This window comes from Centrocercus urophasianus, unplaced genomic scaffold, assembly GCF_019232065.1.
Source record: "Centrocercus urophasianus isolate 14NV4802_14NV808 unplaced genomic scaffold, USGS_Curo_1.0 seq_17, whole genome shotgun sequence".
Lineage (NCBI taxonomy): Eukaryota > Metazoa > Chordata > Aves > Galliformes > Phasianidae > Centrocercus > Centrocercus urophasianus.
In genome coordinates, this window is record NW_024884722.1 from 7,461,199 (window position 1) to 7,481,929 (window position 20,731).

Here is a 20,731-nt window from a genome sequence, read left to right on the forward strand (position 1 = left end):
AGTTCTGCTCAGCTCTGTGTCTGAAAAACTCCACTGAAATCATCAGCTTTGCCCGAGTCAGTCGTCTGCTTTCTTCTGTGCTGGAGTCCTTCATAAGCATTGCTGCTTGTGCTGCTTTAAAGGTTGGAAAATGTGTCAGTTGTCCAAGTGGCTGAGGAAGACACATCAAAAGAACAGACTGCTGGACTGGAGTATGTCCAAGGGGAACAGAAGTCAGGAAATACTTTGTATAGCATTCAGGTGTTGAAACTAAAAACTATGTTCTTCCACATCAGGACAGTGGGACCACTGCAGGATTGCAAGAGGTCTCATGTTGACAAATTCGTTTTTCCTGAGTGGGCAAAGTCAGGATAACAACCAAAGTAATTGTTGTTTTTGCAAAAGCTGCATCACTGACACTTTGGAGAAGTGGTGACTTAAACTGACTGAGGCTATACAGGGGTGAAGCTGTGCGAGCCTGTGGCAGGCTTTGCTGTCAGGGCTGTGCCAGGCTTTTTGCTGGAAGGAAAAAGACATTAATTAGAGGATATTTTCCTGGATGTTATTTAAGACTACAATTTCTCCCTCTGTGATTTCTAGCAGGCAGTTTCCATCACTGATGGATCAACAGAAGATCCCAGTTTTTAAGGAGTTATATAAGAACAGTGTTTTGATACTCACAAGCCATGGCCTCATCTATGAAGAATGAGAGCAAGATAAAAAATACAAAAGGCAACTTTCAAATAACAGATCTGAAGTCATGACTGAACTGTTTAGTATCTTAACGTGTACTTTTTCAACATTATCACCATACAGGAAAAAGCAAAACACAATGGTTGACTCTTTCATTTTGTGATCTCAATATGACCCCCGTGTCCTTTGGTGAACGTGCAGGCTACTTTTCATCATGAAATAGCAGTACTGTAAGTATGCTGTGTAGCTATCCTGTACTCATTGTGAATATTTCAGCCTGGTTTTGTTCCAGGGAAACTCTACTGAAGTTATAGAGTGCCAAAAGTATTATAAGGGAAAAAAGGATGTTTTTGTTTCTTCAAAATGTGTGCCTCTAAGTATCAGTAAGCACCAGGGCTGTGTTTCAGGAGTTGCTGTCTGTCTTTCCTCTCTGGTTTAGCATTTATGAGTAGGTCCTGAATTGTGCAGCAAGGTAAATGTCTGTGTCACGTGTAGAACAATGAGATCAAAAGAAAAAATCATCCCACTTTAAAAAGATGTTTCTGAGAATACCAACATCTGACCTCTATATCTTCTTATGCTAGAGTCAGTGGCATTTGATTCCTAAACTGCCCAGCCTAACATGTTGCAGTTTGCGCTTTGAGATTTATTGCTGTGTACACGCTGCAGTGAAACACTGCAACTTTCCGTGGCTGAATGACGTGATGAAAGCTTCTATTCAGCAACGGGCAAGATGAGATACAGCGGTGCTAATCTGTGACACATGTGAAAAATGGAACTAATGAACTCAGAGGACAGAAAGTCCAGATACCAGCGGTCATATTCTTTGTCTGCAGCTGCTGGAACAACAAAAAAAAGAATGGTAATCGTTGCAGCCCTTTGGAGGGTGTCAGATCTCAGGAAGGAGTTAACAACATCTGTGGACATAGAGCATAGTCTGTGCTCTGCACATCAGCTCAAATATTTATGAATGAAGGTCAGATGTGGCCTTTCCAAGCTGCAGTCCCCTGACTGTTTACAAAATACCGCTTGAAGAAGAACACAGCCAGGCTGAGTTACAACCTGACTGTGTGTGTGTGTGGGTCAGAAATGTGACACAGTGAATTCTGTGTGGTGGGGCTGAGCCCAGCCCTATGCTGGGGCTCTGCTATTAATAACAGCTCTGAGTCACAGAAGCAGCGATGTCAGACTGCCGGGCTGCGCCTCGCTTACATGTTGGGCTGCTAACAATAGAAAGCCAGCCGAGGTTTGCTGGGGGATAACTGCTTTTTTCCATACATGAATCTCTGTCAGTCTCTCTAATTTATGTATTTGATTATGAAAGAATATCATTGATTAAGATGGATCTTTTGGGTGAAGCAGACTCATTCATTTCTTTCTGTTGTTCTTGTGGCATTTTATACAAACCACTTAGGATTTATTTACTGAAAATATTTTTAATGCTGGATGTATGTTCTGTTTTTCCAGCATGTGTCAGCCATCTGGTTCTCTGGCTGGCTGGTGCCTACAGCCAGTTTCTTTATATCAATTTATCTTTCCCTACGTATAGCGGCACTGAGAAGGAATTCTCTCATGGAAGTGTGAGTTCCAGGTCAGACCCAATTCTAAAAAATAGAGGTTTCTCAAGAAACAGAGGTTCCTCAGACTCGGGGCTGTACATAGGGTTTGCTTTAGGGTGCTGTGTAATTTGTTCCTCCTCCATGTAACCTAGACCAGATAGAGCCCTGAGCTGTGGTCAAGTTGAAGCTGTAAGCCAATGAATCTGCCCATCTCCTAGCCCAGAATAGCTTTGTATTCAACCCAGTTCTCTTCTGCTGAGGTCACCTTTGTCCTTGGCAAGTCAGTTCATTTTCCTTTGTCATTTTCTCCACCTCTAAAACAGGTATTAAAATATACTGCCCAAGGGAAGGCATGCTGGGGTAGGTTTATGTTGGCAAAATCACTTGTGGCCAGCTACAGTGAGGAATAAAGTTATTTATAAACGAGGAAAAAGCAGTATATAAATACAATAGTATTGCTACTTGATACAGGTAGGATAAATGTATTAAAAATAAAACATGTTAAGTGCTTTTCATGAGCATTCAGGATTCTGAGTAATCGTATTTCAAAGCTTTTGTCCATAACTGGGAATAAAAATGGGCTTGTGAGAATAGAGCTTTAATTCTCACCTAACTCTGAGCTGTTACCTTTTAATAAAAAACAGAAATATTCCCTATTGTGCTATAAGACAGTGAGACTTGCTGATATTGTAAAGAGTTTGTTTGTATGGTTTTTAACCTCAACTTATTACTGGCCAGTCCTTCCCTGGTAGTGTTTAGTGCCTGTAAAACCAAGGCTTGGAGGGTTGGTTTGTTGTCCAGAGTCGAGATGCTGGGGGTGAGCTTCACCCCATCAGTGCTGCTGGTTTGGTATGCTGCTCTTTCTTCTCAATTCCGTCAATACTTACGGCTGTCATCCCCAAAGGAGTCACAGAAGAGGAGTTGGAGCTCCCAGGTGTTTGGTGACTCAGAGTACACGGTACTTGACTCACACCAGCTTGGCTATGGTACAAAACCCCGTTGCTCACTGATCTTGCAATTCCGATATTCATTTTATTTTAATTCTTATTTCGTGTAGTAAGTAGAGTCAGCACTCCCAGTTTGTGGATACTGTGGATACTGTATGTGTTATTGTGTTCTGTACCACAGTCAGGGGACATTAGGAGATTATTTATGACCATGCCTTGTGGTCTCGTAATTGTTGTTTGGTAACAGTTTTAAATTAAACCAGGAGTGGATGGAGTTCTCACCAGAGAAAATCCACTGTGCTGCAGCCTGCCTCAGCATTTGCCCGTGTTCATCTTGTATTTCCCTTTCTCATCCTGGCTCAGCTTGAGTAAATAAAAATCAAAAAGCCCTCGCAGAACGCGCTTCAGCTCTGCATGTGTTTGAGCAGCTCCCTCTTTTCTCCCACATCTTCTGACTGTCAGCCTTTTGCCAGTCGCTTGGGAGCAGATTATTGCCAGCTCAGTCCTGTGAGGGTAGAGGAATGCAAGGTGGTGTCAGCGCCGGGAGCCGCGGCCATGGAATCCAGCATTTGTTACGCAGCAGCAGCTGAAGCGGGCTGGCTCGGCACAAGGGGCAGAGTCCATATGCAGGGTAGGAGCTGCAGGAAGAGACCACCGTGGGAGAAGATAAGAGGCACACAAAGAAGAGACGGGGCGAGCGATAGGACTGCATCCGCGCTCGTAGGAAATCTGAGGAAGACAATTATCTGGAATAAGCTCCCGCTTTCTTTTTTTCTGTTTTTTTGTTTTTTTAATTTTAAATTCACCTCAACCAAACGCTGCTGGAGAAGAGGTTCTGTTTAAATTGCTTCAGCTAATTCTTGCTGCTTCCACGACGAGGCAAATTTGTTTGCCATGGTGAAAGAAAAAGGTAATTCTGTTTATTGGCAGATTGGAACTGAAAAGGACTAATGTGCCAGCCACAATTACCTGAGGTTTAAACCTTTGCATTTAAAATGAACCATGTCTTCACCGACAGCTTTCCTTTCTGTAGATGATGTGCCAAAACTGCAGTGGGTTGCTTTGATTGTCTTTGTACCTGTTTCTGTAAGGGTAGAATCCAGAACACACCTGAACTAAGGTGTTTGCACAGCTAGGTTCCTTCTAGGTGTGTATGTATCTTTATTTTCTGTGTGATTCTCCTTAAGTTTGCTGTTGATGGTTTGTTACCTGTGTTAGTCACAGCTCAAAGAGCTGAACTGCCAAAGCAGTTAGCTTAATTTTTAAGATAAACACATTCAGCAAGCCTGGACACGACATGGTCATGTCTAACCTTTTAGTGAAGAGGTGATTTATATGGGAATTTTGTATCGTGTTGGAATTTTGCAGCAGTAAATTACACGTGTTTCAATTCTGCCCGTAAGTAACACATTAAGCCTGCTACAGAAGCTGGCTGAAGAATTTAAGTGTCATTGTGCAATATTTCCTCACAGTAAGAGCAGTCTGTACTGTTCATTGCATCGTGAAGATGTGAAGTAGATCCACAATTATATTTGAGCGGTGGGCTTGGATGTGCCTTGGGAGCATTGCTTTGTCACAGATTCACACTTACCCTCTGTTTTATGAAGAGCAGGAACTGTGTTTACTTTTCTGAGGGTTCTGTGAAAGATCACATGTGATGAATTCAAACTGAGTAAGAAACAAAGTCGTTACGTTGGATGAGAGTGAGTAGTTTTTCAACTGTGAACACATGCATCATAATTTCATGCTATAAATGAAGTAAATTGAGGGAATTTAGCCTCACTGGGTTTACATGTGAGTAGGACAAAATCTTTGGTAGTCTACCATGTTGTATCAGATAGGTGGAGAGTTGTAGTCAGAAGCATTTTTCAGGCTTCCGATGGCTTTTGTTGGTGAGAAGTGTAAGTAGTATTTGGTTACTTAGCAGATCTGAGATCCATTACTGGAGGTTTACGGGATCATTTTTACAGTGGTGAGCTGCTGACCTGCTTCCAGTGTTTATAAGCCATTAAGGGATGGTTTAAGAAGCAGTTTCATTCCAAATGCTTGAAGCTGTAACTTTCCAAGATTTGATATCACTGAGATCAGTTACACTTCTCATCTTTACAGGAAAGTGTATTAGCATTCAGCTTATAATAATTGGTGATTGTCTTCTAAGATATGTTTTGGAATTAGGCTGCTGATGTTCTTGAAGTGCTCAGTAGATGTATGTGTAGCAGTTTCGGCAGTCAGTACATTTCTGCTCCCTATCCAGCCCGTGTGCAGTTGGTTCAACTCCTGGAATTAATCTGTAAATAGTATTCACAGGTGAAAGTTGTGATGTAGCTGTAAGGAAATTAAAACAAGCCTGTCATTTTCATTTAAAGAAAAAAGGAAGCAAAATACTAACTGAGTGGAAAAAGCTGACAACAGTGAAGTCTTGTATTTAAATTGATCTGTTTCCCCCAACCAATCATCCTCATCATCCCCACCAATTGAATAGCTAGTAATATTGATGTTGGGTATAAAAATTTGTCTTCTGTTTGCACAGGTCATAGAATAAAACAGTCTATTTTTTGCTTTTAATTGCTTTTAATTTTGTGGTACAGTTACTGATAGTTCATACATCATTACTGCAAAATGAGAGATGTTAATACCATTTGTACTTTTAAGCTGCTACAGATATTATTCTCTGGAGTGATATGCTTGCAAAATGCAGGGCAGTTTGGTACCATGGCTCTCTTCCAGCCACTGAAGAAATGCTTGTTTTTTAACAAGCTAAAAATGCGTTCAGTCCTGTATCAGTTGGTTGACACGTTATCGAGGCACTGGAGGGGCTGGTTTCAACTAGAAAAATGGAATCCCAATTCACTGAAGTGCGAAGTGGTTAGTAACAGTTTTTAGAGAATTAGCATGCTTCATTATGCTCATAATGTGGAATGATTTCAGTGTCTGCCTGGTCAATTCGCATAGCTGCAAAAAAAATCCTGAGGCCAGGGTGTTTTCTGCTGACACCAAATGGCGCTTCCTAAATGACGGATGTTTGACTGATGCCACATTTTAATTCCTCTGACTGTTATTTACTCTTGTCCAATTATGAGCCCTTATTAATTATCTAGTTATTTAGATAAAATTATTGTCATTGTCTTGCAGCCAACTTACTCTTTTTCTATCCTGCAACAGAAGGGAAGTTTACTATGCATATCTGTATCTTGTTGTTAGCTGTCTTCTGCTGTTTATTGAATGATCAGCATTCTGAACGCTTCAGCTAATGACTGAATTTTGCATCTGCCAGCCACGTGGCTGGGTGTGTTATCCAGAGCTTCATTTGTACCTCTGTTCCATCACAGTAAGAGGATTTAGCCCTGATTCTTGATTTCCTGACCTAGCCCTCACCACCTGGTCTGTGGGTACTGGAATCAGTTCTTTATCTGATGAACTCTTGGATTGGGTCGTAGATGAACCAACATATGGAAGTGGAGTAACATCTATTTGTGCCAAGCTTCTCCATGCTTGGTTGGATCAGAGGGAAAAGAGGAAGGGCTGACGTCTTTTAGGGTTGTGGAAGTAGTCAGGAGGCCTATGATTTCTATTCAGGGTGTTCTGTTCCTGTTGAAGGGTAGGTGCCTGCACCTGCTGGGTACCAGGCTGCAGTAAGCTAGGTCACATTTGCAGCTTCTCACAAATGTCTCTGCAGATACACAGTTAGTAAAATAGTAGGTAAAATAGTAGGGCTTCCCAGAGGACAACACAGAAAGTTCACCAAAATGTTAACATTTCCTGTATGATATGGCTTCTGATCTAATTAAGTCTTGCAGAGAGACTTATTTCTTTTTTTTTTTTTTTTTCATACCACTGATAAAGCATGTTATTGATAACCCTTAAGGTTATGACCAAGAGGGCTGTTTTTCTGCTAGCAGTAGCTCCAGTCTTGCCCTCTCTTCCACTCACATATCTCCTAAACCACAAGTCACCAAGCAGCTTTTATTCTTCTTATTTCCCTTGAAATCAATTGGGCTGCTTTCAGTGGGAACTGTACTTGAAGAGCATGCTAAATGCTACCTCTGTTAATTTCAGTGTGTTCTCTGTCTGGATCAGTCTTTCCATCTCTCTGTTTATTTGCAATCTCAACATTTATTTCCAGTGTGAATGAAGAAAATGTTTAACAATGGGATCTGGGTCCTGGTGCTGTCTTTGTGTTGTGGGTGGTGATGAAAAATAGTCTCGATTTGAACTCATGATTTTAGAACTTTTATCCCCAGGTGACCTGGGAAAGCCTCCATGCTTGTTGCTTTTGGAGCATCTGACAAGATTATGCGTTTACACTTTGTCAGGGAGGATTGGGCAGTTTTGTTTTCTTTGGTTTACTTTGCTTTACATTTTCTCCTGCTTGCCAGTTTACTTCAGGTGCTAGGTGTTTGGGGTTTTGTTATGATTAAGTCAGTGCTAGCTTGGAGGAGCCACAGAAAAAGGCATTTTATATATATGTGTAGTGTTCTTGTCGTTAAGGTGCTAAACTACAGAGCAGTTCTGTCTTAGAGACTTTCTAAGGTGACCTTGGGGAAGTAATATGATCTCTCCCTGTGTTAGTTAATCTGTAAAATGAGGATAAGAACATTCCTCTTGTCTGCCGTGATTGTTTGAATTAGAGGTCTTTGGAGCAGAGTTTCTTTTTCCTTGTGATGGATGTGTAAGGTAGTCTTAGGTTGGGGATTTAGCCGCTACCGCTTGACACAAAAAAGATCCGATGGTATGTGAAATATCCTGTAAACATTTATTACTTTTATTACTTTTTAACCCAAGACAGCGGTAGAACAATTATGCTTTTATTGACGAATGTATCATATCGCTTGTTCTCCACTTTCTAAATTTCTTTATAATCTTAGGTTTCAAATTGCAGTTCTGGTATTGCGTGCTGACACGGAGAGAAACAAAAGTACCCAAAGAGCAACCAGTTCAGGCACTGCCTGCTGGCTGAAGTTTTTGTGGGTTTGTGTTTGTTTGGGGCTTTTTTTTTTTTTTTTTCTTAATGTAGCACTTAGTTCACACCAGGGCATGAATATTCAAGTCCCAAGAGTAAAGGCAAGTGCAATCCCACCAAGCCTGGTGGCTTCCCGTGTTCCCAGCAGTGAAATTCCATGCATTCCTTGCATCCCAGTTGCTTGTACAAGCAGTGCTCTGAAGGTACGTTGGCAGCTATTTTATTTTATGTGGAGAAGTGGGGAGCCCATTTGCCATTGATCTCACTGGAGGGGAGGGCTTAGTGGCTTTAGGCAATAAATTCCAGACCACAGAGCTCAAGCTTCAGATGGTGATAGAGGCAATTAAGCTGTTCCTTTTTTAAGAACAGACACAGGGAGCATCACAGGCCAACAAAACTGTTTTGAGCTGGGGAATTGCAATCAATTTAATGCCAATTAACAAGTTTTTTATTACTGATTCTTTCTCTGTAAAATGAAAAAGAAAAAAAACAACCAACATGATCAGAGAAACATACCTTGACTTTTCTGCTTCCCACTTTCTGGTCTCCTGTCCTCATGTCGTGCCTTATGCTGTGTCTTATCATCCCTCCTGCTCTGACATCTCCCCCTGAGCATCTGTCCTTTTGACATTTAACATTCTTTCAGTACAGTTTTGCAAAGGTGCTGTGTGCTCCTCTGATTGTTTTGATGCACATCGGGTCCATTTTGTCCATTACTGAGCTGGCTGTGAGCATGACCAGTGCAGGGCAATCCTTGGCAACCTCCTACGCAGCACTGCCTCCATCCCCTGCTACTTACACTTGGTACAAGTGGGTAGACTGCAGATCATATCATTGGATGTCTTGGATGAGAATTTGAAAGGCAAGGCTTTTAAAGACACTGGCAGTTGCTTGGTATAGGGAATTGAATGCTTTTAGAATATGTTAAACTAGGGACAAGAAGTATTTTTCTCAAAGGGAAGCAAGAAGCTTCATAGGAAGGAACCTGTAAGTTAGGATAGTATGGTAATTTAGCCTGCTGCTTTAGGAGAAACAGTCCTCTTTGTGAAAAATGAAGGCATCGCAGGGGAAATGACCAAGTTCTGCTCATCAAAATGTGCTGTGTCCTTTGGGTGGGAGAAACGAGGGAAAAGGATTTCATTGTTTCTGGGGGCAATCCATAACTAATTTAAAAAGGATTATTTATAACAGACTTGGTTTTTCACCTAGAGAACAGTCCGTATCCCCAGAAGGATGATTAATCCTTGCCTTTACTGAGCCAGGATAGCTTTCAGGCTCACTGGGGATCTGGCTGAGGAGAACTCTTAGGCACTGTCTTAAGCCTATTCTGTTCAGCAGAGTATCTCATTGAGTCTAATTGAATCACTGGGATTTAAAGCTAAGTAAGTGCTTCGGGCTTGTCTCAAAGTTGGGCTCCCATGGGGGGAGGGCTGTGTGATATTTGTGTGGCAAAGTCCCATCTTTTATTGATGGCAACCGTTTTTGTGGTGTATAATAGCTGTATTGCTGTGTAGACCGCAATGAGAGAAGTAATACTGTCTTTTATAGCACTTTCTGATTTGCCCATATACATCCAGAAGTGACAGATGCTTTCTATAGCTCAGCAGCACGTGATATTTGTTATTGTGTTACATATTGACTGGAAAACAGAAGCAGGAAAGCTGAGGAGTCTCCTCACAGCTGCAAAGCAAGGAGCAAGTGCTAGCATTACTTTATTCAAACTTTATTCTGACTTCTCAGAAGTGAAATGTTGCATTTCTGCTGTACAGGAGTCTAATAGGCATGGTTCTGTGAGCAGTGTCACCAGGGCAGCTGTATACTTTGTTTCCTAATTCCTGGTGCTCTTAGCGCCAGTTTGATGTCACAGAAGTTGGTGTAATCTACGTGGCATATTGTGAAACTTGGTGTTAGCTCAGGGTCCTAAAATGATACCACTTCTTCAAAGTGATCCCAATAGAAATGCAGCCTTGCAGAGCAATGAGGACTAACTGTTGTTACTGTTAAGCCAAACAAGAATCAGTAAATGGCTTGTGTATTCAAAGAAGCAGTTGTATGTGTTTGATGTTGATAACTTTTTTTTCTTCTTCCAAAAAAACACCTGGAAGCATCTTTGAATTTGAGAGTCTGCTTGTTATTTACTGCCTAGTGCCAGCTAGAGGAACTCTGGCTAAGGACAGGCGTCTGCAAAGGGCCTTGTAGGAAATCCTTTGTGAGAGTGCTGATTGTAACTGAGTGACATTTTACTACAGATTCTGTTTTGAAAGATCATCTTTGTGACAGCCCTATTTCTGCACAGGCTTTTCTCCGCTGTTCATACACACATCAAACTGCAGTAATGGTTTGTCACTATGCAGATAGCAGAAGACCGCGGGGATGCCGGTGTCTTAAGTAGGTCAGTGGCTGTCCTAAGATAATCTTAGGGATAAAAAGCAGGAGACTTGGTTTTTAAAGTCAGCATTTTAATATTTTTATACTTCAGAAGGGAATTTAATTCTTTTTACCATATGGAATACTTCTGATATTCTTAAAAAGGAAGCTTAGAGGAACTCAAACTAGAGTTCATTGCTGCTGCCTAAAATCCATGAATGGATTGCTGTTAAGGTTGCCCAGAGGGCCATTTGTTGAGTGCCGCTACAGATAAACAGCACTCATTACTAAGAATTTCCATGCTCTTTGGAAAAAGCCATTTGCTTTTTCTGCTAACTTCAGCAGTATTCTTTGCACAGCCTTGAGGACTCACAGTGAATCATCTGACACTTCTTATAATTCATTGTTTTCAGTAAGATTTTGGTAGAGACATCAAGTGAGATGAATTAGATGGCTGCTCAGATGACTCTTAGGAGCTCCTGAATTTCTGATTTCCTCTATATTAGAAAGAAGGAGGGAGGAAAAAGACATTTTTGAGCTGGGAACTGGATCTTTTTCTGTACAAAATGTGGAAGGCAAGTATCAAACAAAATGATTTTTACCGCTTTCCTTGCTGAGATGATTGCTGTGTTATCTAGACTTGCAGATGTTGAATGTGAGAAACAATTGTTTATGTCCACCCCTTCATTAAGGAGATTTGAAAGGTGAATTAATTACTACGAAATAAGAGAAGCTGTGGATGCCTCATCACTAGAGGTGTTCAAGGCAACTTGATGAGGTCTGGGCAACCAAAGTGTGGGAGGCAACCCTGCCCATGGTGAGGGTTTGCAAGTAGATGAAAGTTGAGGTCCCTTCCAACCCAAGCCATTCTGTGAAGTAAAAATCAGTTGTATAAACTAATGTAGAGATCTTCATGCTGGAATGAAGATATAAAGCTGGTCTCAGAACATTTGATTTGGGTTCGATTTACATGAAAAATTAGTTTGTGCTCATGTAGAAATATGGCAGTCTAAAATACCTTCATGCTTCTGCCCTTTGCTTTAACTACTTACCCAGTAGCCCCTCTGTTAACAATCAAGGTTGATTAATGTAGTTTTTAATTCAAAGACTGGATTAGCTTAGTCAACATTTGTTTCAACATCATCTTTCAAAGCAAATTCTAGCTTGCTGCGTTCTTCATTGTAAAATTAGTGCCTTTTCACTACTGAAAATGGTTTTAGAACTACCTTTCTTTTTCAGTTAGGATTGAAAACAACTCCTGACCATAAGTAACAAGCTGTTCATTAATTCTTCTTTGAAATGTTTATAATTTCTCTTAAACACTGGCTGCCAAATAGGATTCATCGTGTAACAACTGTAAGCAGAATGGTTTTGTGAAGTCTCATTTTTGCAGTGTAGGCTACAGAATGTGCTCTGTGGTCACTGTTACAAACTCAAGGCGGTGAGCAAAGGCAAACACGTGGATAGAGAAGGTGAAGCTTGTTGGCCTGCAGATGAAAGGCAGTAATACTACAGTTGGCATGGAGAATATCTCATAGCCTCTGATCTTTTGTACTGCGAATAGCAGCAATTTAACCATATTGTAGAACTAAGGGCAATAAAATAGACCTCATGAGTTTGCAGCTTAAAGCTTCTTATTTCTTAGCCTTTGTACATGTGTATGTATGGGTGACACCACCTCCATGTATGTGGTATACCTACTTTACAGATATTTAGGAAAGTTACTAAATACCTGTTTTCTTATTTAAAAATAGTGTGCTTCATCTTTCTTGGAATTTGGTTCCTGGTACTGAAATGTTCACATGCTATTTTTGTGTAAATTTAAGAGTTTGATATCTTTGAACATTTTCTAAACTGTTTTTCTTTTGAACTACCATCGTCTATCATCCTAGCTAACTAGTTCAGCATGTTAATGTCTGCCTTTAAAGACAGATAGCTACTCTGATTACATGCAGCTTGTTAAAATAGCTTTGAGACAAATTGGCATTCTGTAGAAGTCAAACCAAAAGAGGGGTTTTTAAAATATGATTCTTCAGATATGATTTGGATGGCAATGGTGTGAGTAAGCTACCGTGGAGGATTTTGCCTTTGGCTGTTTGCTACATGTGCAGGCGTGCAGCTTGCTCCTGCCTCCCAATGGAAGTGCCTCCTCCCTGGGTATCCTGCAGTTCCCCAAGATCCCTGCCCCATCACTGTGCCCAGTGACTGCAGTAGCTTCTTCCTCAGCCAGCAGCCTGTGCACAGAGCCAGCCCACCCTGTCCTGCACGGCCCACACACAGCTGGGTTTAATGGGCTGCCTCTTCAACATCAGACACTGAAGGAATTTCCATTGGAAAGCCTTCACGTTTTAAACTTCGGATCCTATAATTCAGTTGAAGTCTCAGCAGACTGTGGGTGACCAGGTTGGGCCTGGTGACCAGTGAGCCCTGGAGCAACCCTCCTCTGCCTCTGGAAACTCCTTACCTCAGAATAGGAGCTGCTGCTGGTACTTTTGTGGAGGATTGGTTTTTAACCCCTGCTATAAAGATAACAGTGGGATAGCTGAGTAATATTGCAGCATGAGTAGCCAGTAAAGTCTTGGTTTAAATTTAGAGGTTGCTGTTTTTTTCACTTCAGCTGAGTGTAGAATTGAATCACGTTTATTTTGCTGTGGCCTCTGATTTGCAGCATTATCATAGCAAGGCGTTTCCCAGAAGCTTCTTTCTGACTTCCAATAAAAAGTAAAAATATTCTGTGGCTTGCAGCAGAGACGTGGAGTCTTGCCAGCAGGGTCTGCAGCTAAGTTCCCTTAGCTCAAGTCTGGCTTCCCAGCAGTTCTGCATTCAGGTCAAGCTGAGGGAGAGAATCATCAATAAGGGAGGCTGCAGAATTTATTTTCCTCGTTTTCTTTAATTAAACAACTGTTACCTTTCAGGTAATAGCTGTAATTTCCATTCCAGAAAGACTTGGTGTCAGTACTGAGGTCCTTCTTTTGACTGAGGCAGCAAGACATGTAATTGCTATTAGAACTTAGTGCAATGACCTGTCCTGCATAAAGCAGACCTGGCATGGCAGATTTAAGTTTTACGCGGCAAATGAATTCCTTAATTTTGCTCAGAGAGTGCTTTAAGTTTGTCACGTGGAGATGGGAAAGTGACTGCAGTCTTCTTCATTGGAAAATGGGGGTGTTTCTCCTGTTTTCTCTCTTGTTCTGCTTTATTTTTGCTTAAATGTTAAATGCGGTGTTCAGTAGCCATCGGTCTGTCTTATTGGAAACCCAAATAAAGAAAGCTGAAGAAAGCATTAATTCTTCATTAATTATTTACTTAAGCTGGTCTTGTAAGCAAGAATGGAAGCCTCAGCCCAGCTTGTCTCCCTCAAAATTATTAATTTATGTTCTTTTAAATTGGAAATAAATCCATTTTAGAGTAACCTAAGAGGGTCACACAGTGTAAAACAGATTGTGCAGGTTTGCTCCTAGCTAGCGTAAATAAAAAGAAAATACTAATTTTCTTTTAGATAAAACTTCTTTTCATCAGTTTATATGCAAGCATTCACTAAGGTACTTAAGACCTATGAACAGTAGAGTGTAACCTGGTCTGGATCTGCCACTGTACTTTAGGGCTGAAGAATTTTGAGCTGATCAGCACTTCTAATTTCTAGCTCAGGGGTTTTGGACCCAAAGCAGTTCACAATTTTAATACTCATTTTGGACTTCAGTCAGAAACAAATCAACTGCTTGTTAAAGGTATTGCATTTCTTCAATTCTCTCTTCTGCCCACACTGATGCCTATAAAGGGTCAACTTTGCCTTGTGTGTATTGCATATTGCAGAGGAAGAAGCTTGCAAGGGAACAAGTCAGTTACTCAAATCTTGACCTACAGTTCCAATTTGAGGCCAGTCTGACGAGCGACACAATTAGCTTCACTAAAGAGATCAGTCTGGAAATAGCAACTAGCAGTATTTGTGTTCGTTTAAATGGCTGTAAAAGCAGAACGTGAAGTTGTGTTATTTTACCAGTCTTAAAAATATTTTTTTATAACCAATAAAGAGCAAAAGCTTATCTTTCAAATTAATACCAGAAAATCTTCATGCTGGCATGCAGAATGTTACATTGTCCTCTGCCTGAGTCTGTGAGGGTTCATATAATAAATAGATAATACAATAAATAGAGTTCACTCTGCACCATGGTGGCATTTGCCCAAATCCTCAATCCTGTTCCTCTTTTGAGCAACTTCAAAAATCTGCTTTCATACCTTTTCTTCAGTTGGCATCAGGCCCATCTCACGCTGTCTGGGTCAGAAGTGGAATTTTCCTCATCTTTTACTTTGCTAGCCTTTGCTTCTGATTACATCTCTTTTGGATTTTGGTATTTGGACATTCTTTTCCTTATTGCATAAACTGTGCATTTCCATGGAAACAAGCTAATTGTTCCTAGTCTGGTATGGAAGAACAATATCTTCTATTCCAGAAATGGAATTGTATTGCAGCCTTATTAGATGAGGTTCACTCAAGGCAAGGCGCTTAGTGAGGTCATATTTAGATGGACTGCTAATTAATATACTGGGTGGCATTGCCAGCTGAATTCTGATTATTTCCCTGGGAAATAATTGAAGTAGGCTACCAGAGGAGGTATTCAAAACTTGGCATTTGAGTAAAGGAGTGCAGAGGAATTTTCTTTGAAGAGAAGAAAAAATAAATAAATAAAGGAAAATAGCAACTACCGTGTTAGTTTGGCTGAGCTTGCAGCAGAAATGATTGCTTATCTATTTATCTGTTCTTCATGTCTTCATGCTGTTACTCCTTTTGACACAAATTGGTTTTTATTATTAATGCAGAGTTAATAGCAGCATTTCTTCACCAAGGCATTTGTAAAGGACAGAGCTCAGAGCTGGGATAGCTGATAATTTACCAGTACCTGGAATTTAGTCTCCCTGACTATATTGCATGTGCCTTGGTCATTTCTGTCTACTCATAATATGTCTAATTTGTATGCAGAGAGTTGTTGCTTCCAGAATTGTTGGGAGCAGAAACAAAGTTGGTCTCTTTTATGTACTTTCCCATTGCTAGGTATGTGCTGTAGCAAAATTGTAGTATAGATGTTTGCATGCAGAGTCAGGCAACCGTGTTCATTTACTTTCACAAAATATGGCTTCAAGTTCCTTTCCTTTCTTTCTCTTTGCCTGAAGTGTGAAGGAAAATTTTCCTTGTCTTCCCCTGTCCATGGTGGCCTCAGTGGAAAGAGGTAGTAGATGTGAATGGCTTAGGCTACTGCTTAATGAAAAGGCTGTATTTTCAGAAGTGGTTATATTTTTTTGGTGAGTGTGAAATGTGTTCAGATAAATATGCGTTTTGATGAAAAATGAATGAAATGTTTATGTATAGGAGAAAGGCTTTTTCTGTAGGTTTAAATTATGTTTTTTGTTTGACAGTGGCCCATCCTCAAGAGCCCCATCACCCAACTGAAAAGCCAGTCATCCACTGCCATAAGTGTGGAGAGCCATGTAAAGGTGAAGTACTCCGTGTTCAGTCCAGACACTTCCACATCAAATGCTTCACCTGCAAAGGTAAGACCTGGACGTTCATCTGTTAGAAATGAGTCAATTTCTGAATATGAAATTTAAACCAGTTTTGAGAGGTAAAGCTTCCTGCAGTCTCTAAAGTAGCGGATATTCCTCTTGCTTAGTATGAGAATACATTGTTTAGTGGGGAAGGTAAAGAATGAATGGTGGATGGGCTGAATCACGGATGTACCAGCAGCAAGATGGTCAACACCACACGTAACAAAAATTCAGTGTGCAAACATCTACAGTTTAATTTAGAAGAAAAGTTATCTTGGACGTTTGATTCGTTGGAGGAGTAGGGATAAATTCATCACTACTAGAAGACTCAAAATAGCATGTCCTGCTTGGAATACTCATATGTTTCTGTAATTATGTACTGTTCTTTTTCCAGCCTCCCACTTCCTCTTGCCATCTACTTTTTTCCATCCTGCCACTCCCTGTCAACCTCCACTTCTTTCCTTTCTTCACACGCACTTTTGGCATCAAGCTACCTTTCAGCCTCCAACATTTCTGTCCCCCGTCTCTCATCCAGAGTCTCCAAAACCCAGTTCATCTTCACCTGTGATTTTTCCCTGACCTCCCACTCCCTCTTAGCCTCCACTTTTCTTAGAATCTTACAGTAACTTTGAGCCACTCCTGGAGTTGTTGGGGTTTTTTTCCTGCTCTCCCAGTATCTGTTATTCTCTGCTTTCCCACTGTCTCCCAGTCACTTTTGGCCTCCACTAGTCTTCCTCTACCACTAGGCCTCCAGTTCTTTTTATAGCCTCCACTTGTTTGGTCTCCAACTACCACTAAGTCTCCCACCAACTTCTCATTCATTCCATTCCTTATTATTTGGGCTTGGCAGTAAGTAAGTGCTGTCTTTTTCAGTGTTCGTATGTCTTCCATTTAGACTAAGAAAAGGATTGTGTCAAGGAGTTAGCTTCAAGTCCTGTTTTGAAGCTTTTACCTGAGTTTCACAGCTTGTTTTTTGTCATCCTTTCATATGTAAGTGGATGTACTTTTTGTTTAAACAGCGTAGTTATTTACTCATATTGCATATTGTCTGTCCATATGGTTCATACAAGTGGGACACGGCTGCTAAACTAAGCATTTTCTCCTTAGTTTAATGAGCTTTTAATTTGATGTGACTGCTTCTCTACGGGTGGTTAAGTTAGACCCCCTCAGTTTAAACATTATGTTGTTAGCTGAAGAAAATAATACCAGATACTGAGAGCAGTCTGCCTCTACAACTGGTTTATTTGTCCTTCTCCTTTCTGTATAGTTGTTTGTTCTTGAGATTTCAAGTCAGACATCTACAGTGCAATAGCCTTGAATGAACTTGTATGTGTCTGACTGCTGTTACACCTGCTGAAAATGTTTAACCTCTTACCTCTAGACTTAATCTGGTAGTGTAGTGAAGATGAGGACTTTCTCATAAAGCTGTTGCACAGGTTGTAAAGTGGTGTGGTTTCAGTGTTACCATTTATTTTTAGTCTGCTGTGTATGGGATTCATTTTTTCTCGTTGCTGTCAATGCTCACAACTTCATTTACACGATGGTATTAAGCACCTTTGATGTGATCATAGTTGAACTTCCTAGGTTATGTCAGAGGTTTGCTGAGACCACTTGGCATGCATATGCCAGCAGTGGTTGCAGCACTGTAGGAATGGGGACTTAAACCTCCATGCTGCCTCGGCCAGCTCAGGATGTGATCATGTGTCATGTAATGTCATCAAGCTCTGTAGTTTGGTGCTGTGTCCATCTGTCTCAGAACAGAGTAAAACTGCTTCCTGATGAAGACAGCAAGGAAAACCTCAACCCATCAATGTGTTTCCACACCCCCGAGATAAGATGCAGCTAGCTGTTATTCCATGCCATTGAAAACCAGATGCCTACTGCTGTTTTGTCCTATCTGCCCAGCTAGATTCTATTTGCGGGTCCAGATAAGAGCTGTTGAAAGAACAGAGCTGAAAGTGGTGTGACTTGTGCCCTAGAAAGCAAGCTCTCTGGGACCTCTGATAGGCAAGGAATCTCAAGCAGCCAGCAGCTGACTTGGAGCTAGAGCAAGCAAGGGAATGATGGGCACGGGATGAGTGAGAGATGTTTAGGAGTGCAGTTCTAGGAGTGCCATGCAGAGCAGATTGTATTTTGCTGTTTTATAACAAAGTCACTCATCTTGATAAAGAACTGCTGTTCTGCGTTAGAAATGCAAATTTAGTTGGATTCTGTTTTGTCTCATTATTCATTAATCTCCGGTAGTTTAAAAAAAAAAAAAAGGTTTTATTATCTATTAATCAGGAGTACGCTGCCCTTAAACCAAATTGTTAATGGTTACCTGGCAGTGGAAGCAACAGGTGAAGAAGAAGGAGGCCTAGATGGAAAGGCTGGAGGGAGATGAGACTGAGCTGTAGACCTCCTTGATTTATTTTTTGTCTTTAACTGTTAGCAGTGTTAAGAATGAATTAGTGGCTTATAATGTAGTAGACTTTGAGGCACATGAATATCTTCTCTGGGAAATTTGGGACTATCTACTCCGCTGTCTTCTATAGGTAAATGTGCCTGGGATTGGGCTGTGAATTCCGATATGCACTAGCAGAGATTATAATATCAGTTTAAAATGTGATGTGAATGATATTTTTTATCATTGTCAGTTAATTACAGTTCATTTTACCCTATTGCAAGTACTAGGAGTGGAAATTTTGAGGCTAGCAAAATTGGTATCCTAAGACTTAATAATAAACCTGTGATTCATCTTTTGGATTAGAGGGAAATTCTAGTTTCAATACAGCCAACTGCTTAGTAGAACAAGCTTTAAGCTTTGTTCATAACAAGGTAAACGTTTACAGTGCTTGATTTTGGTGCATGTAGAAATACATTGCATTATCTTGACAACAATATAATGTTAGGAACGTTTCAAATAGTGGGCACTGTCCCTGTTCTTGATGTTGCATGTAAATTGGAAAACACAGCAGCCGTGTAGTCGAATCCAAACAAATAAACCCAACCACCTTTGTAAATGAGCAGTCCTGATTTGGGAATATGGGTGGTGTCCTAAAGTTTTCTGGACCCCACAAAGTGACATAAATGTCTATAATTTGATTAGGCTATGCCAAAAAGAAATATTTCACTTTATATGGATATTTTACACACAATAACAGTATCAGAGCAATTACCAGCTAATTATGAGACAGAGCTGAGTTTTGGCATTCATGAAGCATTCCCCAAAGCCAGGTCTCCGATGCAAAGCAACTTGTAGCTTTTCTTAGAGCATTGTTATAAATTAGCATGAAGTAGTTTCTTAGTTACAAAACAAATGTGCCATCTGTCCTCTAAGTTAGATGTCTTTCAAGATTATTTAGGAAAAATCTACATCAGTATGTACTTTCAGTGTCCTTTGAGCTGTTTCAATTCTAGACACATCTGTTTTGTCTGTGTGATGATTTTGCAAGGCTACATTATTTGTAGTTGAAAGAAATTAACAGGAAAGGAGGAGGGTTTCTGAGTTTGCACGTAGGGATGCTCTTACGTAGGGTAATCTTTGACTTTGAACTGGATGTTCCTCCCTTGAAGGATTGGGAAGAAGCTAGGGTCATGTAAGCAGACAGTATATCAGCAAGTTGGAATGTGTTCTAAATCATTAGTTCTTTGACCTTTGATCTGTTGTCAGATTCCTTGTGTGGCAGCAGGAGGAGGCTGACTGCTGGGTTGTTAGTGCCATTAATAGGTCAGCATCAGTGCATGGCAAGTTTAAATACGAGGGTGCTCTTGTAGTGGATCTCCAGCGCACTGTGCGAAAAAATATCTGCGTTTCCACAAGCACTTATCAAATATGGTACCGATCTGTGGGCAAGCTAATGCGACTGGTCGATAGGAAGCATTCCTTCCTGAATATCAGGAAATTGCACAAGGTGCCTTGAAGCTCCAAATCACTGAACCAAAAAGCTTTCCTTATATAAAACCTCCACTGGCTCAGAATTCTCTTGCAGTACATTACAGTTCTGCTTGCCCGTTTGGGAACTCCGTTCTTCAGCTTAGTTATTAAAGCAGCCTTTAAAGTTATTAAGCTTTCTTGATTGTTTTGGGGTTTTTTTGTGTGTGTGTGTTTTTGTTTTTTTTCTAAAAACTGAGTCTCTACCTTTTAGACAAAGGGCATTTCTGAACATTAGAACAGAAAAGATGGGTAAATATGAGCTTGAAATGCTCTTGCAGCAAATACAGGTAGAACAGAAATGTTACTACATCTGATTTTGGATGGTCATAAGTTTAGGAATCTGACCCATGATACTGAATTGCTATTCTGCATCCTATTCACAGTATAAAGTTCCACGTAAGAGAATGAGGAGCACTGATCTGAGTTTTCTTGGACTTGAGGTCCCTTTCAGTGACCAAACATCTGACAAGAAATGAAGTTAATTACGCAGCTTGGCTGATATTGATGAGTGCTGACAGATGCCATGTCAGATTTTAATAAGCAACCAGATCCCTTTGAAAATGGAAGGCTAGCAGGATGCTTTACAGGTGCTTGGTGAGTAGGGCAGAGCTTCCTTCTGAGAATATGAGGGGCTCTCCTGAGAATATGGAAAGCTACTTGGCTTTGTTGTCAGTGTATCTTTCATAGAATATTTCAAGTTGTAAGAGACCCACATGTATCATGGAATTTGTTTGCCTGGCTTGTTGTATCGTAGGTAGTTAGGTAGACT

At 40.6% G+C, this 20,731-nt stretch overlaps 1 protein-coding gene across 11 annotated transcripts in view; it reads left to right on the forward strand.

Annotated features, from left to right (window-relative positions):
* The window catches only part of ABLIM1 (actin binding LIM protein 1), a 128,477-nt gene that overhangs the window by 22,364 nt on the left and 85,382 nt on the right, over positions 1–20,731 (forward strand). For 3 of the 11 annotated variants that reach the window (XM_042817905.1, XM_042817907.1, XM_042817914.1), the window contains exons 1-2: positions 8,227–8,341; positions 15,918–16,052. In XM_042817905.1, coding sequence (XP_042673839.1) covers positions 8,296–8,341; positions 15,918–16,052 — 181 coding nt within the window. In that variant the 5' untranslated portion in view covers positions 8,227–8,295. Of the gene's footprint in view, positions 1–3,616; positions 4,089–8,222; positions 8,342–15,917; positions 16,053–20,731 lie in introns of those variants that run through there. The other 8 variants (XM_042817912.1, XM_042817913.1, XM_042817908.1 and 5 more) reach the window with 6 other exon arrangements.